This window comes from Salvelinus fontinalis, chromosome 16 (assembly GCF_029448725.1).
Source record: "Salvelinus fontinalis isolate EN_2023a chromosome 16, ASM2944872v1, whole genome shotgun sequence".
Classification (NCBI taxonomy): Eukaryota; Metazoa; Chordata; class Actinopteri; order Salmoniformes; family Salmonidae; genus Salvelinus; species Salvelinus fontinalis.
In genome coordinates this window covers 44,135,933-44,158,648 of record NC_074680.1, presented here as the reverse complement: position 1 = coordinate 44,158,648, position 22,716 = coordinate 44,135,933, and the positions used below count along the sequence as shown (strand labels likewise).

General features: G+C 43.1%; 1 protein-coding gene across 1 annotated transcript; it reads left to right on the top strand.

The window, feature by feature from the left end:
* Window positions 1-85: 85 nt before the first annotated feature.
* Window positions 86-22,353, top strand: tpo (thyroid peroxidase). Its single transcript, XM_055865508.1, has 13 exons — window positions 86-252; window positions 485-588; window positions 1,476-1,566; window positions 1,704-1,864; window positions 2,214-2,346; window positions 2,702-2,831; window positions 10,746-10,952; window positions 11,166-11,684; window positions 17,909-18,167; window positions 19,038-19,208; window positions 19,382-19,619; window positions 19,831-20,039; window positions 22,108-22,353. Exons 2-13 carry the CDS (start codon window positions 498-500, stop codon window positions 22,119-22,121), a joined length of 2,223 nt encoding a protein of 740 aa, XP_055721483.1. The 5' UTR covers window positions 86-252; window positions 485-497; the 3' UTR covers window positions 22,122-22,353.
* Window positions 22,354-22,716: the final 363 nt, after the last annotated feature.

The following is a 22,716-nucleotide window of genomic DNA, read 5'->3' as shown; positions in this document are numbered from 1 at the left end:
TGGCAAGACACGCATGGTGAGATACACAGACGAATAAGTTATATCTCTTCTTGACGTGTCTCTCTGTCTTCTAAATGCGTAGGCAGCGCAGGCAAAGAAAACACTGTCTGAAGTGTTTTCTGCAACGTAGTCAACCAAGTATAACGGAACCTCTTATAATACCAGACACTCTGAAACCAGACCAACAAGACAGTGTTCTCTTTGCCCGACAGACGACAAGAGTCTTCTCTGAGGAAAAACGTCAAAAAAAAGGTGGGAAAATATGTTGTTCGATGGCAGCTTTGGTGTAACTTCTTGAAATACTAGTTATAACAGTTACTGGGGGTTGCTTTAAACATGTCACACATTAAGTAATCATATTTTATCACATTCAGCTCATGGTGGATTGTCTAGTGCTTTTAAATTAACATAGTTACTTATGAAAAAGTTTTTTTTTTTTTTTTTATATATATATATTTCTGTGATTGACTTACTGTACATTCAGGTATCACCAAACCATGGCTGGGCATTTCAACCTGATTAAATATGCCATTGTATACTGCGCAATTCTCGTGAGGTTTATAAGTGACGAGGCCAGAAACTCCAAACGTGAGTACTATCTCTATCGTTTGGTTCTTGTTCCTATTGATTATTTCATTATGTGTGCATGATTTAATTAAACACAGATGTATTTTGTATTTTGCACATACTCTATTCGTGTCAACTTTACCACCCAAGGACATTAAAAAAAACTTATATAATACTATGGATTATATAATTGAGAAGTTGGTCATTAGAGAACAGTCTAATTCCTCTATCCAGGCAGGATGGGGGAATTAGACTGTTCTCTAGTGACCAACTTCTACATGGCAGTCTCCCTCCCAGTAGGTATTTACTAGTGCGATGTATCTCGGGGAGATTGTCAGGGGGGGAAATGCAGCTATTAAATAGGGCATATTAAACATTCATCTTTTTTTAAATATATATTTTTTAACATCTATTTGAAGAAAATGGAAAACCCACATGATAGTTGATATGAGAAGGGTATCAGATCTGCTCATTCTAAAGCCCTATTGTCTGAGGGCTATTTCCTGGATCACATCAGTCTGTATTGGATTCAGTATCTACTTCCCCTTCCACGGAATGTCATGATGTCGATACAAGTCACTCCCGGGTAACGGAGAGAGGTTACTAATTATCTCCTGCTCAGCCACATTAGGTGCCATTCAAAAGGTATATCCAACTTTCCTTCGCTGCTTTAGAGGAGATATACGTAGTAACAGAGGGGAATGTCTCTGTTCCTCTCTTCCTGGCCAAATGACTACAGGGATCACAACACTGTAGCTTTATTATTTTCATAATAATATTGCCTTGGTTTTTTTTTTGTATACGTCCTCTAACAATTTGTAAATAAATAGAAACGGCTCTCTATATTATGTTCCCATGTTATATATCATGGTTGGTTTCCTTACAAGTCTTATGTTTGACTCTTCCAGGTGCATCATTTGACAATGGGGGATTACTCTTTTCCTCTTTTCAAGAAAGCCTTCAGATGGTGGACACAGCGTTATGTCACACCAGGACAGAGTAATGAACCTAATGACAGTGTGTGTATGTTTCATGTGAGAGTGTTCCTAGATACATTACTTTTACATTTGTTTTAAGAGCGGGTGGGGGGGGGTCCACTTTTTCACTACTTATCTGCCACTTCCTCTGAATCACAGGCGAGGCACACTCCGGTCCCCAATGCAGCTGTTCTCATTTCTCCGGCAAGCAGAGCCTGAGACCCAAGAGATTTCCCGAGCTGCAGAGGTGTTTGACACAACTGTATTTATTCTGAAGGACAGAGCCAGCCAGAGACATAAAAGGGCTCTTGTTGCATCAGGTAGGTCTATGGTCATATTTCACTTCAAACGTTATCACACTATATATGAGTCATGGAGGCTATGCTGTACACTTGCAATGACAGCACAAAGGTCATGTCTACTCTGTGGTATAGTCAAATAACTTCCTGAGATCTGTGTGGTTCTAACTTGAGTCAGATACTGGTACGACATAGAAGAGATGCATGCAGGATGCACACTTCACTTAGAGTTAAACGTCAAAGATAAGCCTTTCGCATATACAGTGTCAGCAATATTATTGAATTGCAAAATGGCTGCCCTGACCAGCCTAATGAGACGATCTGTTGCAGACTATTTGCTTTAGTTAACTCAGTGCTGTCACTTCTCAAGAGCTCCTTTCATTGGAGGACTTGGCGCTGATTGCAGACCTGTCAGGTTGTCCTCCACCCGTTCTCCCAGCCTTCTGTCACAACGATTGCCTCGCCAACGAGTACCGTTCCATATCTGGAGTCTGCAACAATAGGTGTCTGGTATATCTTTTTCACCAAATCTGAACATCCACAATACGTTTTGTTTATACTTATATTTTACATTTCTCAAAATAGGTTAGAAAGTACATTTTCTTTCTTCATAGATTCAAAAGATTACAATAGTATTCTATGTTTTTTAAGTAACTAGAAATTGAATAATCCCCCTCCCCCCCCCCCCCACACACACACACACATAGCTGTTTTCTGTTGATTTCCACACAATTCCTCTAAAAACTCCCACCATGCACTATAATTAACTTATTCTCTATGAGATGTTGCAATCGGAGATGGCATACACACCTGTTTTGTATTGTGGGATATTTTGACAGATTTAAACATATTTTTCAGGCACAAGCCTTTCTGGGGCACAGCCAACAGTGCCTTGGCCAGATGGCTTCCGGCAGAATATGAAGACGGAGAAAGACAACCAAAGGGCTGGAACCATGGGCAACTATATAACGGCTTCCAACTTCCCCCGGTAATCTCTAAATTGTGAGACTGCAGGTGCAACATGTTTTCATAAGAAAGCTATTTGAAAGGAGTCTACTTAGTTTCCCAGTGTTATCTGCTTTCTATTAAAAACGTGTGCAGAATATCCATTGCATTTAAATAACTACAAAATTAGGTTAGTAAATTGTATGGACAGCACACATGCTGCATGCATTCATTAGGCAGGTACCAGAGATATGAACTATTTCTGGTTCTAGAAAATATATATATTTTTTTATCATACTGAGAACGTGTTAATATGGGGGTTTTTTTGCCAAAAGGAATATAATCCGATTTGCATTCATATTTGCATTTCAGATATTTTCAGCTGTCGTATTTCATGTTATCACCACACACTGACTGGATTTTTAAAAATGGAGAAAAACATCATTAAATATACAATACATTACATAGCTACACAGCCTGCAGTTTGCACAGTGTTCAACCCACTAAATGGAACCTAAAATGTATTTGTCTGTATTACAACATATTTTTTACTGTGATTCTGAAGCTACTGTAAATTCCGAATTTTTCCTCCGAGGTTGTGAAGTTGGTAAAACACCTTTTGTAATCCTCAAACACTCCTTGAAACTAATTGAAATCGTCAGTGAAATGTAACTAAATGTAATCTAAAATGTCATCTACGTAATCCCCAAAAGTAACTATTTATCACGAGAGGTGTCATAAACAATAACTAGTAATGCTACATACTCCAAGAAAGATTAAAATCTCACCTTTATGATTTAAAAAAAAATAGTTGTAAATTGTTGAGGTATAGTCACTTTTGAGGACACAAGCTCAAGTAAATACAGCTATGATCAAATAAAAAATATTTGATATATATTTCTTATTCAACAAAACTATATGAATAATGTTTGAAATTACTGATATGCTTTCTAAATACAGCATAATCAAATGATAAAATTACTAACTACATGATTTCACCTTCCTTATACCTGTAAAATACATATTTGTTCATATTTTCTAAGTGTCTCTCTCGATCAAAACATCTGCCCCACCTCTGTGAACATCACAGAGCTCCAGCTTGGCTCCCTGAACTCAGTAGGAACCGGCCGATCTTCTTATATTAATCCTCCGTCTATGACAAACAGAAAGTTTTTATTTTATTTTTAAATCTACAACTTATTTTAGATTACTGGCTATAAAGCGATCTCTGAATGTTCCTGAGCGACGAAACCACTTCCTCCCGCTGTGCTATGATGTAAGGAAACCCCTCCTCTTTTTATTCTGGTTAGGGCCAGTTTGCTCTGTTCTGTGAAGGGAGTAGTACACAGCATTGTACAAGATCTTCATTTTCTTGGCAATTTCTCACATGGAATAGACTTCATTTCTCGGAACAAGAATAGACTGACGAGTTTCAGAAGAAAGTGCTTTGTTTCTGGCCATTTTGAGCCTGTAATCGAACCCACAAATTCTGATGCTCCAGATACTCAACTAGTCTAAAGAAGGACAGTTTTATTGCTTCTTTAATTAGCACAACAGTTTTCAGCTGTGCTAACATAATTGCAAAAGGGTTTTCTAATGATCAATTAGCCTTTTAAAATTATAAACCTGGATTAGCTAACACAACGTGCCATTGGAACACAGGAGTGATGGTTGCTGATAACGGGCCTCTGTACGCCTATGTTGATATTCCATAAACAAAATATGCCGTTTCGACCTACAATAGTCATTTACAACATTAACAATGTCTACACTGTATTTCTGATCAATTTAATGTTATTTTAATGGACAAAAAAAGTGATTTTCTTTCAAAAACAAGGACATTTGTAAGTGACCCCAAACTTTTGAACGGTAGTGTACACGGCAAGACGTTGCTTAACATGACCACGGCCCCGGGTAGGGTACAGCCGTAGAGTACTCCCGGTACTCCCATCTAACTTTAACATCCTAAGCAAACTACTGGCACTTTTTGGATGTTTTAATTAATGTTTTCAGCAGTGTCATTACTAACATACCTGGTTGTCACAACAGCTCTTTTTTTTTTTACCTTTATTTAACTAGGCAAGTCAGTTTAGAACATTTGTTTTATTTACGATGACGGCCTAACCCGGGCAAACCCTAACCCGGACGATGCTGGGCCAATTGTGCGCCACCCTACAGTATGGGACTCCCAATCACGACCGGTTGTGAATCGAACCAGGGTCTGTAGTGATCCCTCTAGCACTGAGATGCAGTGCCTTAGACTGCTGCCCCACTCGGTAGCGCAAATTATTTGCATGATACGTCTTCTGCCACTCTGTTGTTTTACCCGACCTGCTCACACTGACAGTAAAGCTAATAGAGCTGTCACTGTTTGTTTACCCCTAGCTTTTTTGCCTGTTATCGGACGTTAGCTGGCTGGCTAGCGAGAGAAGTTAATCTCGATTGAATTAGCTAGTCTTAGATATGTCGCGTAACTACTTCCTGTGTTTGCCTGCCCTTGAAGGGTCTAGGTATTTAGAAAAGTTTATTCTTGTTGCGTCTTCCCTTCCTGTGGTGGTCGTCATGAGAGCCAGTTTCATCATAGCACTTGATGTTTTTTGTGACTGCACTTGAAGAAACTTTGAAAGTTCTTGACATTTTCTATATTGACTGACCTTCATATCTTAAAGTAATGATGGACTGTCGTTTCTCTTTGCTTATAAGAGCTGTTCTTGCCATAATATGGACTTTGGTATTTTACCAAATAGGGCTATCTTCTGTATACCATCCCTACCTTGTCACAACACAACTGATTGGCTGAAACACATTAAGAAGGAAAGAAATTCCACAAATTAACTTTTAAGAAGGCACACGTGTTAATTGAAATGCATTCCAGGTGACTACCTCGTGAAGCTGGTTGAGAGAATGCAAAGAGCGTTTAAAGCCGTCATCAAGGCAAAGGGTGGCTACTTTGAAGAATCTCGAATATACAATATATTTTGATTTCTTTAACACTGTCTGGGTTACTGCATGATTCCATATGTGTTATTTCATAGTTCTGATGTCTTAACTATTATTATACAGTGTATAAAATAGTAAAAATAAAGAAAAATCGTGTAATGAGGAGGTGTGTCTAAACTTTTGACTGGTACTGTATGTCCTTTCAACGAGACCAGCTGGTGTCACGTTCCTGACCTATTTCTGTTAGTTTGTTGTATGTGTTAGTTGGTCAGGACGTGAGTTTGGGTGGGCATTCTATGTTTTCTGTTTCTATGTTGGTTTATGGGTTGCCTGGTATGGCTCTTAATTAGAGGCAGGTGTTTGGCGTTCCTCTAATTGAGAGTCATATTTAGGTAGGTTGTTTCACAGTGTTCGTTGTGGGTGGTTGTCTCCCGTGTCAGTGTTTGTCGCACCATACGGGACTGTTCGGTTTGTTTGTTCATCGTCATTTATGTATAGGCTATTTTCCCTGTTCGTGCGTTCTCGTGTTTTATTGTAAGTTCGTATGTCCAGGTTCGTCTACTCCGTTTTGTTATTTTGTTAATTAGTCAAGTGTATTTCGTTTTCGTGTTTTCCGTCTTTACTTTAATAAATATCATGTCTTCACAATCCGCTGCATTTTGGTTCAATCCCTGCTCCTCCTCTTCGGATGAAGAGGACCACCCACCTTTTAACCAGAACCAAGCAGCGGTGTAATCGGAGGAAGGGACAGCGCAAGAAGGAGGAATGGACTTGGGAGGATGTTTTGGACGGGAAAGGTTGCTACACATGGGAGGAAATCCTGGCTGGAAGGGATCGCCTCCCATGGGAACAGCTGGAGGCACTGAGGAGAGCAGAGGCAATTGGAGAAGGGAACCGGAGTTATGAGGGGACGCGTCTAGCACGGAAGCCCGAAAAGCCCGTGAGTACCACCCAAAAATGTCTTGGGGGGGGGCTAAGAGGTAGTGGGCCAAGGGCAGGTAGGAGACCTGCGCCCACTTCCCAGGCTAACCGTGGAGAGCGGGAGTACGGGCAGACGCCGTGTTACGCAGTAGAGCGCACGGTGTCTCCTGTAGGAGTGCATAGCCCGGTGCGGGATATTCCACCTCCCCGCACTGGTAGGGCTAGATTGAGCATTGAGCCAAGTGCCATGAAGCCGGCTCTACATATCTGGCCACCAGTACGTCTCCTTGGGCCGGCTTACATGGCACCAGCCTTACGCATGGTGTCCCCGGTTCGCCTACATAGCCCGGTGCGGGTTATTCCACCTCCCCGCACTGGTCGGGCGACGGGGAGCATTCAACCAGGTAAGGTTGGGCAGGCTCGGTGCTCAAGGGAGCCAGTACGCCTGCACGGTCCGGTATTTCCGGCGCCACCTCCCCGCCCCAGCCTAGTACCACCAGTGCCTACACCACGCACCAGGCTTCCAGTGCGTTTCCAGAGCCCTGTTCCTCCTCCACGCACTCTCTCTATGGTGCGTGTCTCCAGCCCGGTGCCTCCAGTTCCGGCCACACGCACTGAGCTACCTGTGCGTCTCCAGAGCCCTGTACACACTGTTCCTTCTCCCCGTACTCGTCCTGATGTGCGTGCACTCAGCCCGGTGCCACCAGTGCCGGTACCACGCACCAGGCATATAGTACGTTTTGAGAATCCAGTGTGCCCTGTCCCTGCTCCCCGCACTAGGCTTGAAGTGCGTGTCCCCAGTCCGGTGCCTCCAGTTCCGGCACCACGCACCAGGCCTACAGTGCGTCTCAGCCGGCCAGAGTCTGCCGTCTGCCCAACGGCGCAAGAACTGCCTGTCTGCCATGAGCCTACAGAGCCTTCCGCCAGACAGGAGCAGCCCAAGCCTTCCGCCAGACAGGAGCAGTCTGAGCCATCCGTCTCCGCAGCGCCATCTGAGCCATCCGTCTCCGCAGCGCCATCTGAGCCATCCGTCTCCCCAGCGCCGTCTGAGCCATCCGTCTCCCCAGCGCCGTCTGAGCCATCCGTCTCCGCAGCGCCATCTGAGCCATCCGTCTCCCCAGCGCCGTCTGAGCCATTCGTCTCCCCAGCGCCGTCTGAGCCATCCGTCTGTCCCGAGCCATTAGAGCCGCCCGTCTGTCCCGAGCCGTCAGAGCCGATAGTCAGTCAGGAGCCGCTAGAGCCAGTCGTCAGTCAGGATCTGCCGGAGCCGCCAACCAGACAGGATCTGCCGGAGCCGCCAACCAGACAGGATCTGTCAGAGCCGCCAACCAGACAGGATCTGCCAGAGCCGCCAACCAACCAGGATCTGCCAGAGCCGCCAACCAGACAGGATCTGCCAGAGCCGCCAACCAGACAGGATCTGCCAGAGCCGTCAGTGAGCCATGAGCGTCCAGAGCCGTCAGCCAGCCATGAGCGTCCAGAGCCGTCAGCCAGCCATGAGCGTCCAGAGCCGTCAGCCAGCCATGAGCGTCCAGAGCCGTCAGCCAGCCATGAGCGTCCAGAGCCGTCAGCCAGCCATGAGCGTCCAGAGCCGTCAGCCAGCCATGAGCGTCCAGAGCCGTCCGCCAGTCATGAGCTGTCCCTCAGCCCAGAGCGGCTATTTATTCAGAGCTGCCTTTCAGTCCAGAGCTGCCTTTCAGTCCGGAGCTGCCTTTCAGTCCGGAGTTGCCCCTCTATCCTGAGCTACCTCTCTATCCTGAGTTACCTCGCTATCCTGAGCTATCCCTCTGTCCTGAGCTATCCCTCTGTCCTGAGCTATCCCTCTATCCCGGTGCTGCCCCTGGTGTCGATGTTACCTAAAAGATTTAGTGGATGTAAGATAAGGGTGGTCATTTGTAGGGGGAAATGTAAGCTGGGATTGACTATGGTGGGGTGGGGACCTCGCCCTGAGCCTGAGCCACCACCGTGGTCAGATGCCCACCCAGACCCTCCCCTAGACTTTGTGCTGGTGCGCCCGGAGTTCGCACCTTATGGGGGGGGTTATGTCACGTTCCTGACCTATTTCTGTTAGTTTGTTGTATGTGTTAGTTGGTCAGGACGTGAGTTTGGGTGGGCATTCTATGTTTTCTGTTTCTATGTTGGTTTATGGGTTGCCTGGTATGGCTCTTAATTAGAGGCAGGTGTTTGGCGTTCCTCTAATTGAGAGTCATATTTAGGTAGGTTGTTTCACAGTGTTCGTTGTGGGTGGTTGTCTCCTGTGTCAGTGTTTGTCGCACCATACGGGACTGTTCGGTTTGTTTGTTCATCGTCATTTATGTGTAGGCTATTTTCCCTGTTCGTGCGTTCTCGTGTTTTATTGTAAGTTCGTATGTCCAGGTTCGTCTACTCCGTTTTGTTATTTTGTTAATTAGTCAAGTGTATTTCGTTTTCGTGTTTTCCGTCTTTACTTTAATAAATATCATGTCTTCACAATCCGCTGCATTTTGGTTCAATCCCTGCTCCTCCTCTTCGGATGAAGAGGAGGAGGACAACCGTTACAGCTGGGGAGACCACACTACCAAATGGCCCAAAGTAGCGTATGGTAATACAGCACCTAGTTGGTGGAATATCCAGGTTTGCATTAATATCCAAATGCCCAAGAATATTATAGCTGTCATTTGGTTGGATACAGCTCACTAGTCCTTACTACAAGCTAACTAGCAAGATGTATGCAATACACATAGCTATTTAGATACAAACAGGTGTTAACGACATACCAGCGATGAAGGGCTTCGAACACTCATAGATTTATCAAATAACCAGAGCCAGACAGCTTTCCATCATCATCATAGTGGCGTAAACCATGACGTTCTTCTCACCTGGTCCTTGGGCAGTTGGTGAAAATGAATGTGCTGGTCTTTTTTTATTTATTTTATTTTATTTTTATTTATTTTACCGTTATTTTACCAGGTAAGTTGACTGAGAACACGTTCTCATTTGCAGCAACGACCTGGGGAATAGTTACAGGGGAGAGGAGGGGGATGAATGAGCCAATTGTAAACTGTAATTGTAAATTTTCTCCTACTATTGTTCAAACAAACAGCAGGTTTGAGATAGTTTTAGAAAGTTCGTTAGAATCGACCCTTTGACTGATAATCGTGATCGTACATTCCATTCGACAGTCTATCTGTTCATGCTAAACATTTTTACGTTCAGAATGAAAGTGTTTTTAGGTAGTTGATTTCGACAACATGGAAGTACGTTAAACCTATCAAGCATATCCCAGATGTTCATAGAATGATAAAAAAAAAAAAAAAAAAAAATCTGCCGTTATCGGGTAATGAGTAAAGTTGTCAATTTAACACAGGAGTAATGGGAGTACTGAGTCTGTACTGTACTCGGGGGGCATGGGCATGTTAAGCCCTGCCTCGCCGTGTGTATCTATTGCAGGCATGTAGCCGCGTTCACGTGCTAGTCGGAACTAGGAAGCTGTGACATTTTTCACGTGCTAACTGGTTGTAAGGTATACAAGTTAGCAAGTCAAACGTTTCTGAGAGTCCTAGTTTCGACTAGCTTTATGAACGCGGCATGTGCTTTGTCAGTGTCTTAGTGTTCAGCCAGAAGTTGTTGGATAGTCTGAAGAGATAATTCAATGGTAGGAGGGACATCCCACCTTCAAGTGGTGTCAGATTTCACATCCGACATACCACAGGTGGAAAATATACACTGCTGTGTCTGTGAGAACCAGGGATATCGCTCGCTATCGCTAAATGCAAGCCATTTCAATCTATGGTTTCCACAGATCGATTTAAAAGCAAATATGCCAGGTTGAAACCTGTACCAGAACAATGCAGGTCCTCTAAACAGGGGACTTTACATCTAAGAGGTTATTTAAAGGTCATCTTTGTTGAGAGATATGGACATGTGCTACGGTCATGCTTGCAGTGTACTTGTGTTTGTGAACAGTGAAGCTGTCGATATCTTCATTATTATATAATTATATTATATAATATTCATTATTATTATTATGAGGACGAGTTTAGAACCATCAAACTCCAAAAATATCAACATGTATCATCTAAACATACTGTGTTATGTTCCCCCACTGCATTACCAGGTACATGAAGTCAGCAAGAAAATACTGCAGAGCTCCAGCAAACCCATGTTGCTAGATGCTGTTTATTGTCAGATGCTAGTGGACTGGGGCCAGTACATCGACCATGACATATCCTTCACTCCTCAAAGCACAAGCAGAGCTACTTTCTTGGGAGGACTGGACTGTTTAAAGACGTGCGAAAACATAAACCCTTGTTTCCCTATTGAGGTAACCACTCATATCCTAACCCTAACCCTAACCCTAACCCTAATGAATACGCTTTCACATCAGTTGTCTGTCTGCTTCCCAACTCCTACCAATCCCTTTTAGGGAGACAGCAGTGTTGTAAAGTATAGCTTTTTTGGAAAACATTTATATATAACATGATAAACTGTGCATTTTTTGGGGGGCTGAAACTAAGTTGTGTTATTTCTCTCACAGACATTCCCTGATGACAAACTGTCTGGGAACAGAAGCTGTGTGCCGTTCTTTCGTTCGTCGCCAGCCTGCTTCTCCGGTAATGCACAGGCTGCGACGGCGGACATCAAACACGCGCTACAACGGCAACAAATGAACTCAATCACGTCTTTCCTGGATGCATCCACTGTATACGGCCACACGCCATATTTACAGAGTGCCCTTCGAGACCTCTCAAACACTGAGGGTCGGCTGGCTGTCAACAGCAGATTCACTGACCGTAGTGGCAGACCCTACCTGCCTTTTGTCCCCAACACCCCGTCTCCATGCTTCCAAGATCCAGGGGATCCTCAGGGGGAAAGGGTGGATTGTTTCCTGGCTGGGGACAGCAGGGTGAATGAAGTTCTGACTCTGGTGGCTCTACACACGTTGTGGATGAGAGAACACAATAGAATCGCAGAGGCCTTGAATAGCCTCAACCCACACTGGAGCTCAGAGGTTATTTACCAAGAGGCCCGCAAGATCGTCGGAGCTCTGCACCAGGCAAGTCCTACTGTACATGATGTAATGTCATGATAATATTGTATGAATTGTATTAAAATACATAGTCGTGTAGTATTTTCACTTTGGGGGAGCCTTGCTTTGTTGTGGGATGACCCAGCACCCCTAGTTCCTGCCGCCTGATGTATGGTGTTACTTATTGTAGTGAGATTATCAGAGTGTTATTAGCAATACCCAGGTAAGAAGATATTCCTTTTAGGTCAGAGGTCAATCTCTTAATTCAGAGTTCTGATCTGTATCAGAAATGGGTTTTGAATTTAAAGTGCACAAATAACTTCTTAAAAACGGCCATTGGTCTTACAGTAGTCAATACAAAATAAATGTATTCAATTATACTGAACAAAAATATAAACGCAACATGTAAAGTGTTGGTCCCATGTTTCATGAGCTGAAATAAAAGATCCCCACATTTTTCCATATGCACAAGAAGCTTATTTCTGTTAATGAACATCCCTGTTAGTGAACAGTTCTCCTTTGCCAAGAAAATCCATCCACCTGACAGGTGTGGCATATCAAGAAGCTGATTAAACATCATGATCATTACACAGGTGCACCTTGTGCTGGGGGACAATAAAAGGCCACTCTAAAATGTGCAGTTTTGTCACACAACACAATGCCACAGATGTATCATGTTTTGAGGGAGCATGCAATCTGCATGCTGACTACAGGATTGTCCAACAGAGCTGTGTATGTTGATTTTTCTACCATAAGCCACCTCCAACATTGTTTTAGAGAATTTGGCAGAACGTCCAACTGGCCTCACAACCACAGACCAGCTGTAATCACGCCAGCCCAGGACCTCCACATCCGGCTTCTTCACCTGCAGGATCGACTGAGGAGCATATCTGTCTGTCATAAAGCCCTTTTGAGGGGAAAAACTCCTTTTGATTGGCTGGGCCTGGCTCCCCAGTGGCTGGGCCTGGCTCCCCAGTGGCTGGGCCTGGCTCCCCAGTGGCTGGGCCTGGCTCCCCAGTGGCTGGGCCTGGCTCCCCAGTGGCTGGGCTTGGCTCCCCAGTGGCTGGGCCTGGCTCCCCAGTGGGTGGGCAAGCTCCCCAGTGGGTGGGACTATGCCCTCCCAGGCCCACTCATGGCTGTGCCCCTGCCCAGTAATGTTACATCCATAGATTAGGGCGTAATGAAGTTATTTAAATTGACTGATTTCCTTAAATTAACTGTAAACTGTAAAATCGTTGATATTGTTGCATTCAGTTCTTATCTTTTCTGGTCGAAAGTCAGTTTTGAAAGTCAAAAGGGGATCAACCTGCTTGCTTAGTCCATCTGACATAGAATAAGGTGAACTGAATCGCCTGCATGTACTTCTGTCATTTCAAAATGTGATAGAAAATGGCCCAAATGGTAATCCCAGAGTGGATATAAGGATAACACTATAACCCCCATGGTGTTCGTTTTACCGCTTAGGAATCCCTCCGACCACAGGGACAGGGAATTATCTAGATTAAAGGCCAGGTAGACTACTAAATACTTTTCCCCCTATCTCAGCTGGATAAAAGCGGCATTATATTGGTCAAAGAAGAATGTGTAAGGCTAAGCGCAATCCAGGTCTCCTTCCATTGAAATGCCAGGGAGAGAACGTATGATGTCTTGTCAGAGAGAAGCTAAACACCAACCAGAATACAATTGTTTCAACAAAGTCTCCGAAAGGGTTGATTTTCTATAAGATGATCAAATTGACTGTCTTGTCAAATGTGAAGAGAGCAAGGCCTCATATACTGTATCTGCTGCAATGTCTCTGTGTGTCATATAGTGCCCTGTACATGCTGCATTGTCTCTGTGTGTGATACAGTGCCCTGTATCTGCTGCATTGTCTATGTGTGATACAGTGCCCTGTACATACTGCATTGTCTCTGTGTGATACAGTGCCCTGTACATAATGCAGTGTCTCTGTGTGTGATACAGTGCCATGTACATAATGCAGTGTCTCTGTGTGTGATACAGTGCCCTGTATCTGCTGCATTGTCTATGTGTGATACAGTGCCCTGTACATACTGCATTGTCTCTGTGTGATACAGTGCCCTGCACATACTGCAGTGTCTCTGTGTGTGATACAGTGCCCTGTACATACTGCAGTGTCTCTGTGTGTGATACAGTGCCATGTACATAATGCAGTGTCTCTGTGTGATACAGTGCCCTGTACATAATGCATTGTCTATGTGTGTGATACAGTGCCCTGTACATACTGCAGTGTCTCTGTGTGATACAGTGCCATGTACATACTGCAGTGTCTCTGTGTGTGATACAGTGCCCTGTACATACTGCAGTGTCTCTGTGTGATACAGTGCCCTGTACATACTGCAGTGTCTCTGTGTGATACAGTGCCCTGTACATACTGCAGTGTCTATGTGTGTGATACAGTGCCCTGTACATACTGCAGTGTCTCTGTGTGATACAGTGCCATGTACATACTGCAGTGTCTCTGTGTGTGATACAGTGCCATGTACATAATGCAGTGTCTCTGTGTGATACAGTGCCCTGTACATACTGCAATGTCTATGTGTGATACAGTGCCATGTACATAATGCATTGTCTATGTGTGTGATACAGTGCCCTGTACATACTGCAGTGTCTATGTGTGTGATACAGTGCCCTGTACATACTGCAGTGTCTCTGTGTGATACAGTGCCCTGTATCTACTGCAGTGTCTCTGTGTGATACAGTGCCCTGTACATACTGTAGTGTCTCTGTGTGTGATACAGTGCCCTGTACATACTGCAGTGTCTCTGTGTGTGATACAGTGTCCAGTACATACTGCAGTGTCTCTGTGTGTGATACAGTGCCCTGTACATACTGCAGTGTCTCTGTGTGTGATACAGTGCCCTGTACATACTGCAGTGTCTCTGTGTGTGATACAGTGCCCTGTACATACTGCAGTGTCTCTGTGTGTTATACAGTGCCCTGTACATACTGCAGTGTCTCTGTGTGATACAGTGCCCTGTATCTACTGCAGTGTCTCTGTGTGTGATACAGTGCCCTGTACATACTGCAGTGTCTCTGTGTGTGATACAGTGCCCTGTACATACTGCAGTGTCTCTGTGTGTGATACAGTGCCATGTACATACTGCAGTGTCTCTGTGTGTGATACAGTGCCATGTACATACTGCAGTGTCTCTGTGTGTGATACAGTGCCATGTACATACTGCAGTGTCTCTGTGTGTGATACAGTGCCCTGTATCTACTGCAGTGTCTCTGTGTGTGATACAGTGCCCTGTACATACTGCAGTGTCTCTGTGTGTGATACAGTGCCCTGTACATACTGCAGTGTCTCTGTGTGTGATACAGTGCCCTGTACATACTGCATTGTCTCTGTGTGATACAGTGCCCTGTACATACTGCAGTGTCTCTGTGTGTGATACAGTGCCCTGTACATACTGCAGTGTCTCTGTGTGTGATACAGTGCCCTGTACATACTGCAGTGTCTCTGTGTGTGATACAGTGCCCTGTACATACTGCAGTGTCTCTGTGTGTGATACAGTGCCCTGTACATACTGCAATGTCTCTGTGTGTGATACAGTGCCCTGTACATACTGCATTGTCTCTGTGTGATACAGTGCCCTGTACATACTGCAGTGTCTCTGTGTGATACAGTGCCCTGTACATACTGCAATGTCTCTGTGTGTGATACAGTGCCCTGTACATACTGCAGTGTCTCTGTGTGTGATACTTTGTCCTGTATCTACTGCAGTGTCTCTGTTTGTGATACAGTGCCCTGTATCTGCTGCATTGTCTCTGTGTGATACAGTGCCCTGTACATACTGCAGTGTCTCTGTGTGTGATACAGTGCCCTGTACATACTGCAGTGTCTCTGTGTGTGATACAGTTCCCTGTACATACTGCAATGTCTCTGTGTGATACAGTGCCCTGTACATACTGCAGTGGCTCTGTGTGTGATACAGTGTCCTCTGTAATTATTTGGACGGTGAAGCATTTTTTCTTCTCATGGCTCTATACTCCAAAAATGTGGATTTGAAATAAACCAATGACTATGATTTTAAAGTGCAGATTGAGGGTATTTTCATCCATTTCAGGTGAACTGTTGTGAAATTATAGCACTTTTGTACACAGTCGTCCCCCCCCATTTTAGGGGAGAAAAAGTATTGGGACAAATTTACTTATGTGTATTAAAGTAATAAAGGGGAAGTATTTGGTCCCATATTCACAACGCGTATAGACTACATCAAGCTTGTGAATCTACACATGTGTTGGATGCATTTACTCTGTGTTTTAGTTGTGTTTCAGATTATTTTCTGCCCAATAGAAATGAATGGTAAATAATGTATTTTTTTCTTCGTTTTGGAGTCACTTTCAATGTAAATGAACACTTCTACATAAATGTGGATGCTACCAGGATTACAGATAATGCTGAATGAATTGTGAATAATGATGAGGGAGAATGTTACAGACACAGAAATGTCATACCCCCACATAAATGCAAACCTCCCTTGTTATTGTAATGGTGAGAGGTTAGCATGTCTTGGAGGTATGATATAACATGCTAACCTCCCCTGTTATTGTAATGGTGAGAGGTTAGCATGTCTTGGGGGTTATGATATAAAATGCAAACCTCCCTTGGTTATTGTAATGGTGAGAGGTTAGCATGTCTTGGGGGTTATGATATAAAATGCTAGCCTCCCCTGTTATTGTAATGGTGAGAGGTTAGCATGTCGTGGGGGTATGATATAAAATGCTAACCTCCCCTGTTATTGTAATGGTGAGAGGTTAGCATGTCCTGGGGGTATGATATAAAATGCTAACCTCCCCTGTTATTGTAATGGTGAGAGGTTAGCATGTCTTGGGGGTATGATATAAAATGCTAACCTCCCCTGTTATTGTAATGGTGAGAGGTTAGCACGTCGTGGGGGTATGATATGAAATGCTTACCTCCCCTGTTATTGTAATGGTGAGAGGTTAGCATGTCTTGGGGGTATGATATGAAATGCTTACCTCCAATGTTATTGTAATGGTGAGAGGTTAGCATGTCTTGTGGGTATGATATAAAATGCTAACCTCCCCTGTTATTGTAATGGTGAGAGGTTAGCATGTCTTGGGGGTTATGATATAAAATGCTAGCCTCCCCTGTTATTGTAATGGTGAGAGGTTAGCATGTCGTGGGGGTATGATATAAAATGCTAACCTCCCCTGTAATTGTAATGGTGAGAGGTTAGCATGTCCTGGGGGTATGATATAAAATGCTAACCTCCCATGTTATTGTAATGGTGAGAGGTTAGCATGTCTTGGGGGTATGATATAAAATGCTAACCTCCCCTGTTATTGTAATGGTGAGAGGTTAGCATGTCGTGGGGGTATGATATGAAATGCTTACCTCCCCTGTTATTGTAATGGTGAGAGGTTAGCATGTCTTGGGGGTATGATATGAAATGCTTACCTCCAATGTTATTGTAATGGTGAGAGGTTAGCATGTCTTGTGGGTATGATATAACATGCTAACCTCCCCTGTTATTGTAATGGTGAGAGGTTAGCATGTCTTGGGGGTATGATATGAAATGCTAACCTGCCCTGTTATTGTAATGGTGAGAGGTTAGCATGTCTTGGGGGTATGATATGAAATGCTAACCTGCCCTGTTATTGTAATGGTGAGAGGTTAGCATGTCTTGTGGGTATGATATCAAATGCTAACCTCCCCTGTTATTGTAATGGTGAGATGTTAGCATGTCTTGGGGGCATGATATATGTGCATCTGTAACTTTCTCACTCATCATTATTCACGATTCATTGATGATGATCCATAATCCTGGTAGCATCCACATTAATGGAGGCGTGTTAAGAAACGTATTATATTCTTATTTACAATAAAAGTGACTCCAAAATGACACCATACATTATTTATATTGAGGCCAAATTACATTTTATGAGGTTAACCACATGGGAAACAAATAAACAATATCTTCAAGCTCGCATAAGATATCCCAAAATACCATCTCAGTAGAATATATTCAGATGAATGTATACAGCCTGTCCTAGATAATCTTGCAAATTTTCTGCAAGGATATCTGGTGGCAGTGCATTAATTTGAACCCCTGAGGGTAACCTGTCCTGTTCCAACTTGGACTACAGGAAATATATATATTTTAATGGAATGGACATAGAACCTTGTTGATTGCAAAATGTATTCTTTAAAAAAAATGTTTAACTAAAGGTCTCCTTTTGCTTTGTTCTGTATTTGCCCCCAGATTATAACCACCAGGGATTATGTTCCCAAAATCATTGGAAAAGAGGCTTTTGATCTTTACATTGGTCCCTATGGGGGCTATGATCCAACTACAGAGCCCTCAGCCTCCAATGTGTTCTCTACTGCTGCATTCCGATTCGGCCATGCCACTATTCCCTCAGTTCTCCGGAGACTCAACCAGAGCTTCCAGGAACATGAACGCTTCTCCTCTTTGAGTCTGCATAAGACTTTCTTCAGTCCCTGGCGACTCGTCAAAGAGGGTTGGTATTCTCATATGCTGCTTACATATTTTGGGGTGGCAGGTAGCCTAGCGGTTAGAGCTGTAGGGCCAATAACCGAAAGGTTGCTGGATTGAATCCCCGAGCTGACAAGGTAAAAATCTGTCGTTCTGCCCCTGAACAAGGCAGTTAACCCACTGTTCCCCAGTAGTCTGTCATTGTCAATAAGAATTTGTTCTGAACTGACTTGCCTAGTTAAATAAAGGTTAAATTTAATAAATGAATAAATTACTATTGTAACTAATAGGTGTGGACTGTTGCATACTTAAAAGGGACAATCCTTAGATTAAACAATAAGAAAGGGTGTCCCCACCTCTGTTTTGGTAAAGGCTATCACAGGAGTCTCATTTCAGGCTATACAGCATGATGTTTTTGTGCAGTACATACCCAGACTGGCGACCTCTACTTAATGTAACCTCTGACGTCTATAACTACATGTACCTTACTACAGTTGCCATGGGGACTCCCTTTTTTAAAGTTCTAGTACTTTTAGCACTGTTCATAGGATATTGTTAATCTGACAGAGACTTGGAACTGTTATTTGGAATTTTAAATAGGAATAATCATGTGAGCTGCTCCAGAATACATTACTGAACATCCAAAGTGATGCATAACTATACCAGCCAAAGCCAGTTCTCAGTGGTTACTAGCAAGACTGAATGATTTAGCCCCACAGATATGCATTTTATTGCAATGAAAGGGATCATATTCACACAACTAGCTCTGCTGGAGGCATGTGAAACTTACATAACTACCCTAGAACTAATTTGACTGGAAGTATTTGCAGAGAATAATGTGTTTATAGTGGAAAGTGTATTGTGAAATGTTGTCATCTTTTTACCTTCACGAAAGGTGGACTAGAGCCAGTCCTCCGAGGTCTGTTGGGGACCCCGGCGACTGCAGTGACCCCAGAAAACCTACTGACAGAGGAGCTGACGGAGAGACTGGTTGTGCTTACTGTCCCAGGGGGTTTGGACTTGGCCGCACTCAACCTGCAGAGGGGACGTGACCATGGACTTCCAGGTCAGTGTTACCCATAGACAGGAGTCAATATTAGGACAATTTAAACTAATCTCATTGAAATCCAACCAAAATTCAAAAAGCTATTAATCGCTCTGCACAACTCCACTGTGAAGATCTGTTTTGAATCCTCTAGTAAGCAGGCATAATGTAATTGCACCATAATTACGTCCCAGGTTACAATGACTGGAGGACGTTCTGTGGACTTGACAGAATAGCGACTCAAGACGACTTCAGAGAAGTTGTAAAGGATGCAAGTGTTGTTGGGAAGATCATGGACCTGTTTAGACATCCTGACAACATTGACGTGTGGCTAGGAGGACTGGTAGAGGAACCTCTGTCTGGGTCCAGGACTGGTCCACTCTTTTCATGTCTCATTGGAAAACAGATAAAGATGATTCGAGATGGGGACAGGTGAGTTTTTTGAAACACGTGAACAGATGCTACATAGAAAACATAGACTATAACCATGGAGGGGGTTTGGAGGGTAACTGGTAGTAGGTACACTGTTGTACTATTGTTGTAGTATTTGCTGCTTGGACCCCTAGGTATGCTATATTCTGAAGCATTCTTTTGACCATATTGGACTGATTATTATTATCAAATACTGTATGTTTTTTTTCAGGTTCTGGTGGGAGAGTGAGGGTGTGTTTACACAGGGTCAGAGGGTGGAACTTCTAAGGCACTCTCTATCTCGCGTGATCTGTGACAACAGTGAAGTGAAAGAGGCCCCTCTTGACCCCTTCATGTTTGGGAAATACCCTGACGGGTTTCTCTTGTGTGACAATATACCATCGATGAACTTGGAGGCCTGGAGAGAGGAGCCTAGCCCAGGTATGATGTCATTTACAATCGCAGTATTTGTGGTTTAGCGAGTCTGCCAGACCAGAGGCAGATGACAACGTGTTATATTGATATGTGTGTCATATTGATAGGTGTGCCATATTGATAGGTGTGTGAATTGGACCATATTGCTGTCCTGCCCGAGCATTCGAAATGTAAAGAGTACTTTTGGGTGTCAGGGAAAATGTATGGAGTAAAAAATATTATTTTCTTTAGGAATGTAGTGAAGTAAAGTTAAAAGTTGCCAAAAATATAAATAGTAAAGTACAGATACCCCAAAAACCGACTTAAGTAATACTTCAAACTATTTTCTATTTAAAGGACAGAATCCACACAGAACCCCTCATTAATGTAGAGTGTTAAATAACACTAATATGTGAGACTAATATTTTTTGTGAACAAATGTTTAATTTTGGCGTCATAATAAGATTGGTAGCAACATGGAAAATCTTTGTTGAAATCTGTTACAGCTCAAGTTCCACAATGCAAGGATCTCTTTATGGGCTGGCTGACTAGCTAGCGAGCTAGGTAGCTTGCTAGCAAACGTAGCTACACACAATAATACTGAAGACAATATCAGTATGTCAAGTAGCTAGTTAGCTGTAAAATTGGTCAAACAAACTGCACTATCAATTTAAGAGTCAACAATCTCACCAACCTGTAGATTGATGTGGATCTAACATTAGCAATGGCAGATATATTTTTGAGGAGATGGAAAACGTCAATGGTACATCAATGGGCTGCACGGTTCATTCTGGGCGATTCTGGGACAAAGAGCGCTCTCCTTTAAGGAGTGAATGGGAGTCTATTGGGCGCTAGCTCAAAAACCCAACATTAGAGGTACAACATTCCAAATATTTTCTGAGATGTAAGATAATTAACTTGCTATCTGTAATATCGTATAGCTTTGGAACCGTGACATTACGTATTTTAGAGGAAAATAGTCAAGTTTCTCGACATATACACTGACTTTGAGAAGGGGCTGCGTAACGATTAGCTTAGCAACGTGTAGCGCAGCATGACAACATGAACGCGATTGGTCGACAGTCGGCTGGGTGGGGCGTTATACGTTCCTTCATTCATTGGATTCTTATCTCCTTTCTATCTCTGGCAACGGCACCATGCAATGCATCCTGGACTGAAGAGACAGACGAATAGGAGAAATGTGCTTGACCCTCTGTAAAATTACAAATTTTTCCAGGTAGGAATATCGCAACAATGTGATCAATGGCTCATTTGAGAGAAGACCTCCTCCCGAGTTTTGACGTCGGCCAGTATTGAAATCTGACACTTGTGATACACATTTTAGAGATCTAAAAGTTGTGTTCCTATTAACTTCCAGTGTAGTGGGAGAGGCATCTCTCTCAGTATGACGTAGTACTGTGGTAAAGTCTCTCTCAGTATGACGTAGTACTGTGTTAAACGTCTCTCTCAGTATGACGTAGTACTGTGGTAAAGTCTCTCTCAGTATGAGGTAGTACTGTGGTAAAGTCTCTCTCAGTATGACGTAGTACTGTGGTAAACGTCTCTCTCAGTATGACGTATGATGAAATGACCCAGGGAATCAATAGAACATCTCTAAGAGATGCACACAAAAACAACAATATAACTTTCAAAATGGGTGACCCTTTCCTTTAATTAAGTACTTTACACCACTACGCTGCACCAGAATCACAGGATTGCAATCAGAAGCCAAGTTGAAGAGAAACGTAATACCAGTAGTTAGTGAGAGGAAATCAGTCTTCCATCCAATCAAAAAATATTGAATTCTGTGATGTACCAAGGATACTACCAGTGAAAATCTAATCCACCCAGTATTATCTGTCTCACCCTGTATTAACTTCTGTGTCATCTTGCCTTGGTTCTTAACTGCCCCCCCCCCCCCCCCCCCCCCACTGGTACTCTTAAAGCAACACCATTGTGGGGGAAAAAGTGTGAAAGCACGATGTCGCCTGCAGTCACTTTGTGAATTTTAAATAGGAATAATGTCTATGAGTGATTGCAATAGCCTGAGGAAATACACATTGAATACACATTGTATTTCCCAATTTATTTTCAGACAACTTCAGCTAAGACGAGAAGCAAGAGATCCCCCATGAAAACATCGGCCTGTGTTTCATTTTTTCTCTATGTTTTCATGCTTTTTATCCTGTATATTTTAGCTACTGTTACCCCTGCAACACCTTTTATCTTTGTGAATATCATTGTACTTCAGTTCAATGTATTTGGGATGAATAGAAGTATAAGAGGTATACAAAGTCAGTGTATACTTATTAAAAATATACACAGCTGTAATTACTGTCAATCATGTTTCCTCTCTCTGTGTAATTTATGTTCTTGTTAGGGGAGAGTGTGGTAAATGGGGCCATCCTTGTTTCTAGGAAACCATACACCAAATGAATCATTTGACCAACTATTTAGGAAGACGTAATAATTTCATGGAATCTGTGAAGTAAGAAAGCACATGGAAAAGTGGTAAGCAAGTTAGGTCAACAAAAAAGAAAAGGTTTTCAACCAGGTCAAATGAATGTATTGTATTAAAGGTTTCATGATGCTTGTATCTAAACCAAAGTAGATCGTTTTAAGATTGTTCTATACATCAGTTGTGGTCTCTATCAACTTAAATATGAGGTCCTAAACCTATTATGAAAGTGCATCCTTCTAGCTG

Bases quoted from the DNA above. Each gene is read 5' to 3' on its own strand.
- tpo (XM_055865508.1), top strand. From the start codon at position 498: ATGGCTGGGCATTTCAACCTGATTAAATATGCCATTGTATACTGCGCA. The intron at 1,567-1,703 runs GTAATGAACCTA...TCTGAATCACAG, and splicing joins TTATGTCACACCAGGACAGA to GCGAGGCACACTCCGGTCCC. The intron at 1,865-2,213 runs GTAGGTCTATGG...TCACTTCTCAAG, and splicing joins AAGGGCTCTTGTTGCATCAG to AGCTCCTTTCATTGGAGGAC.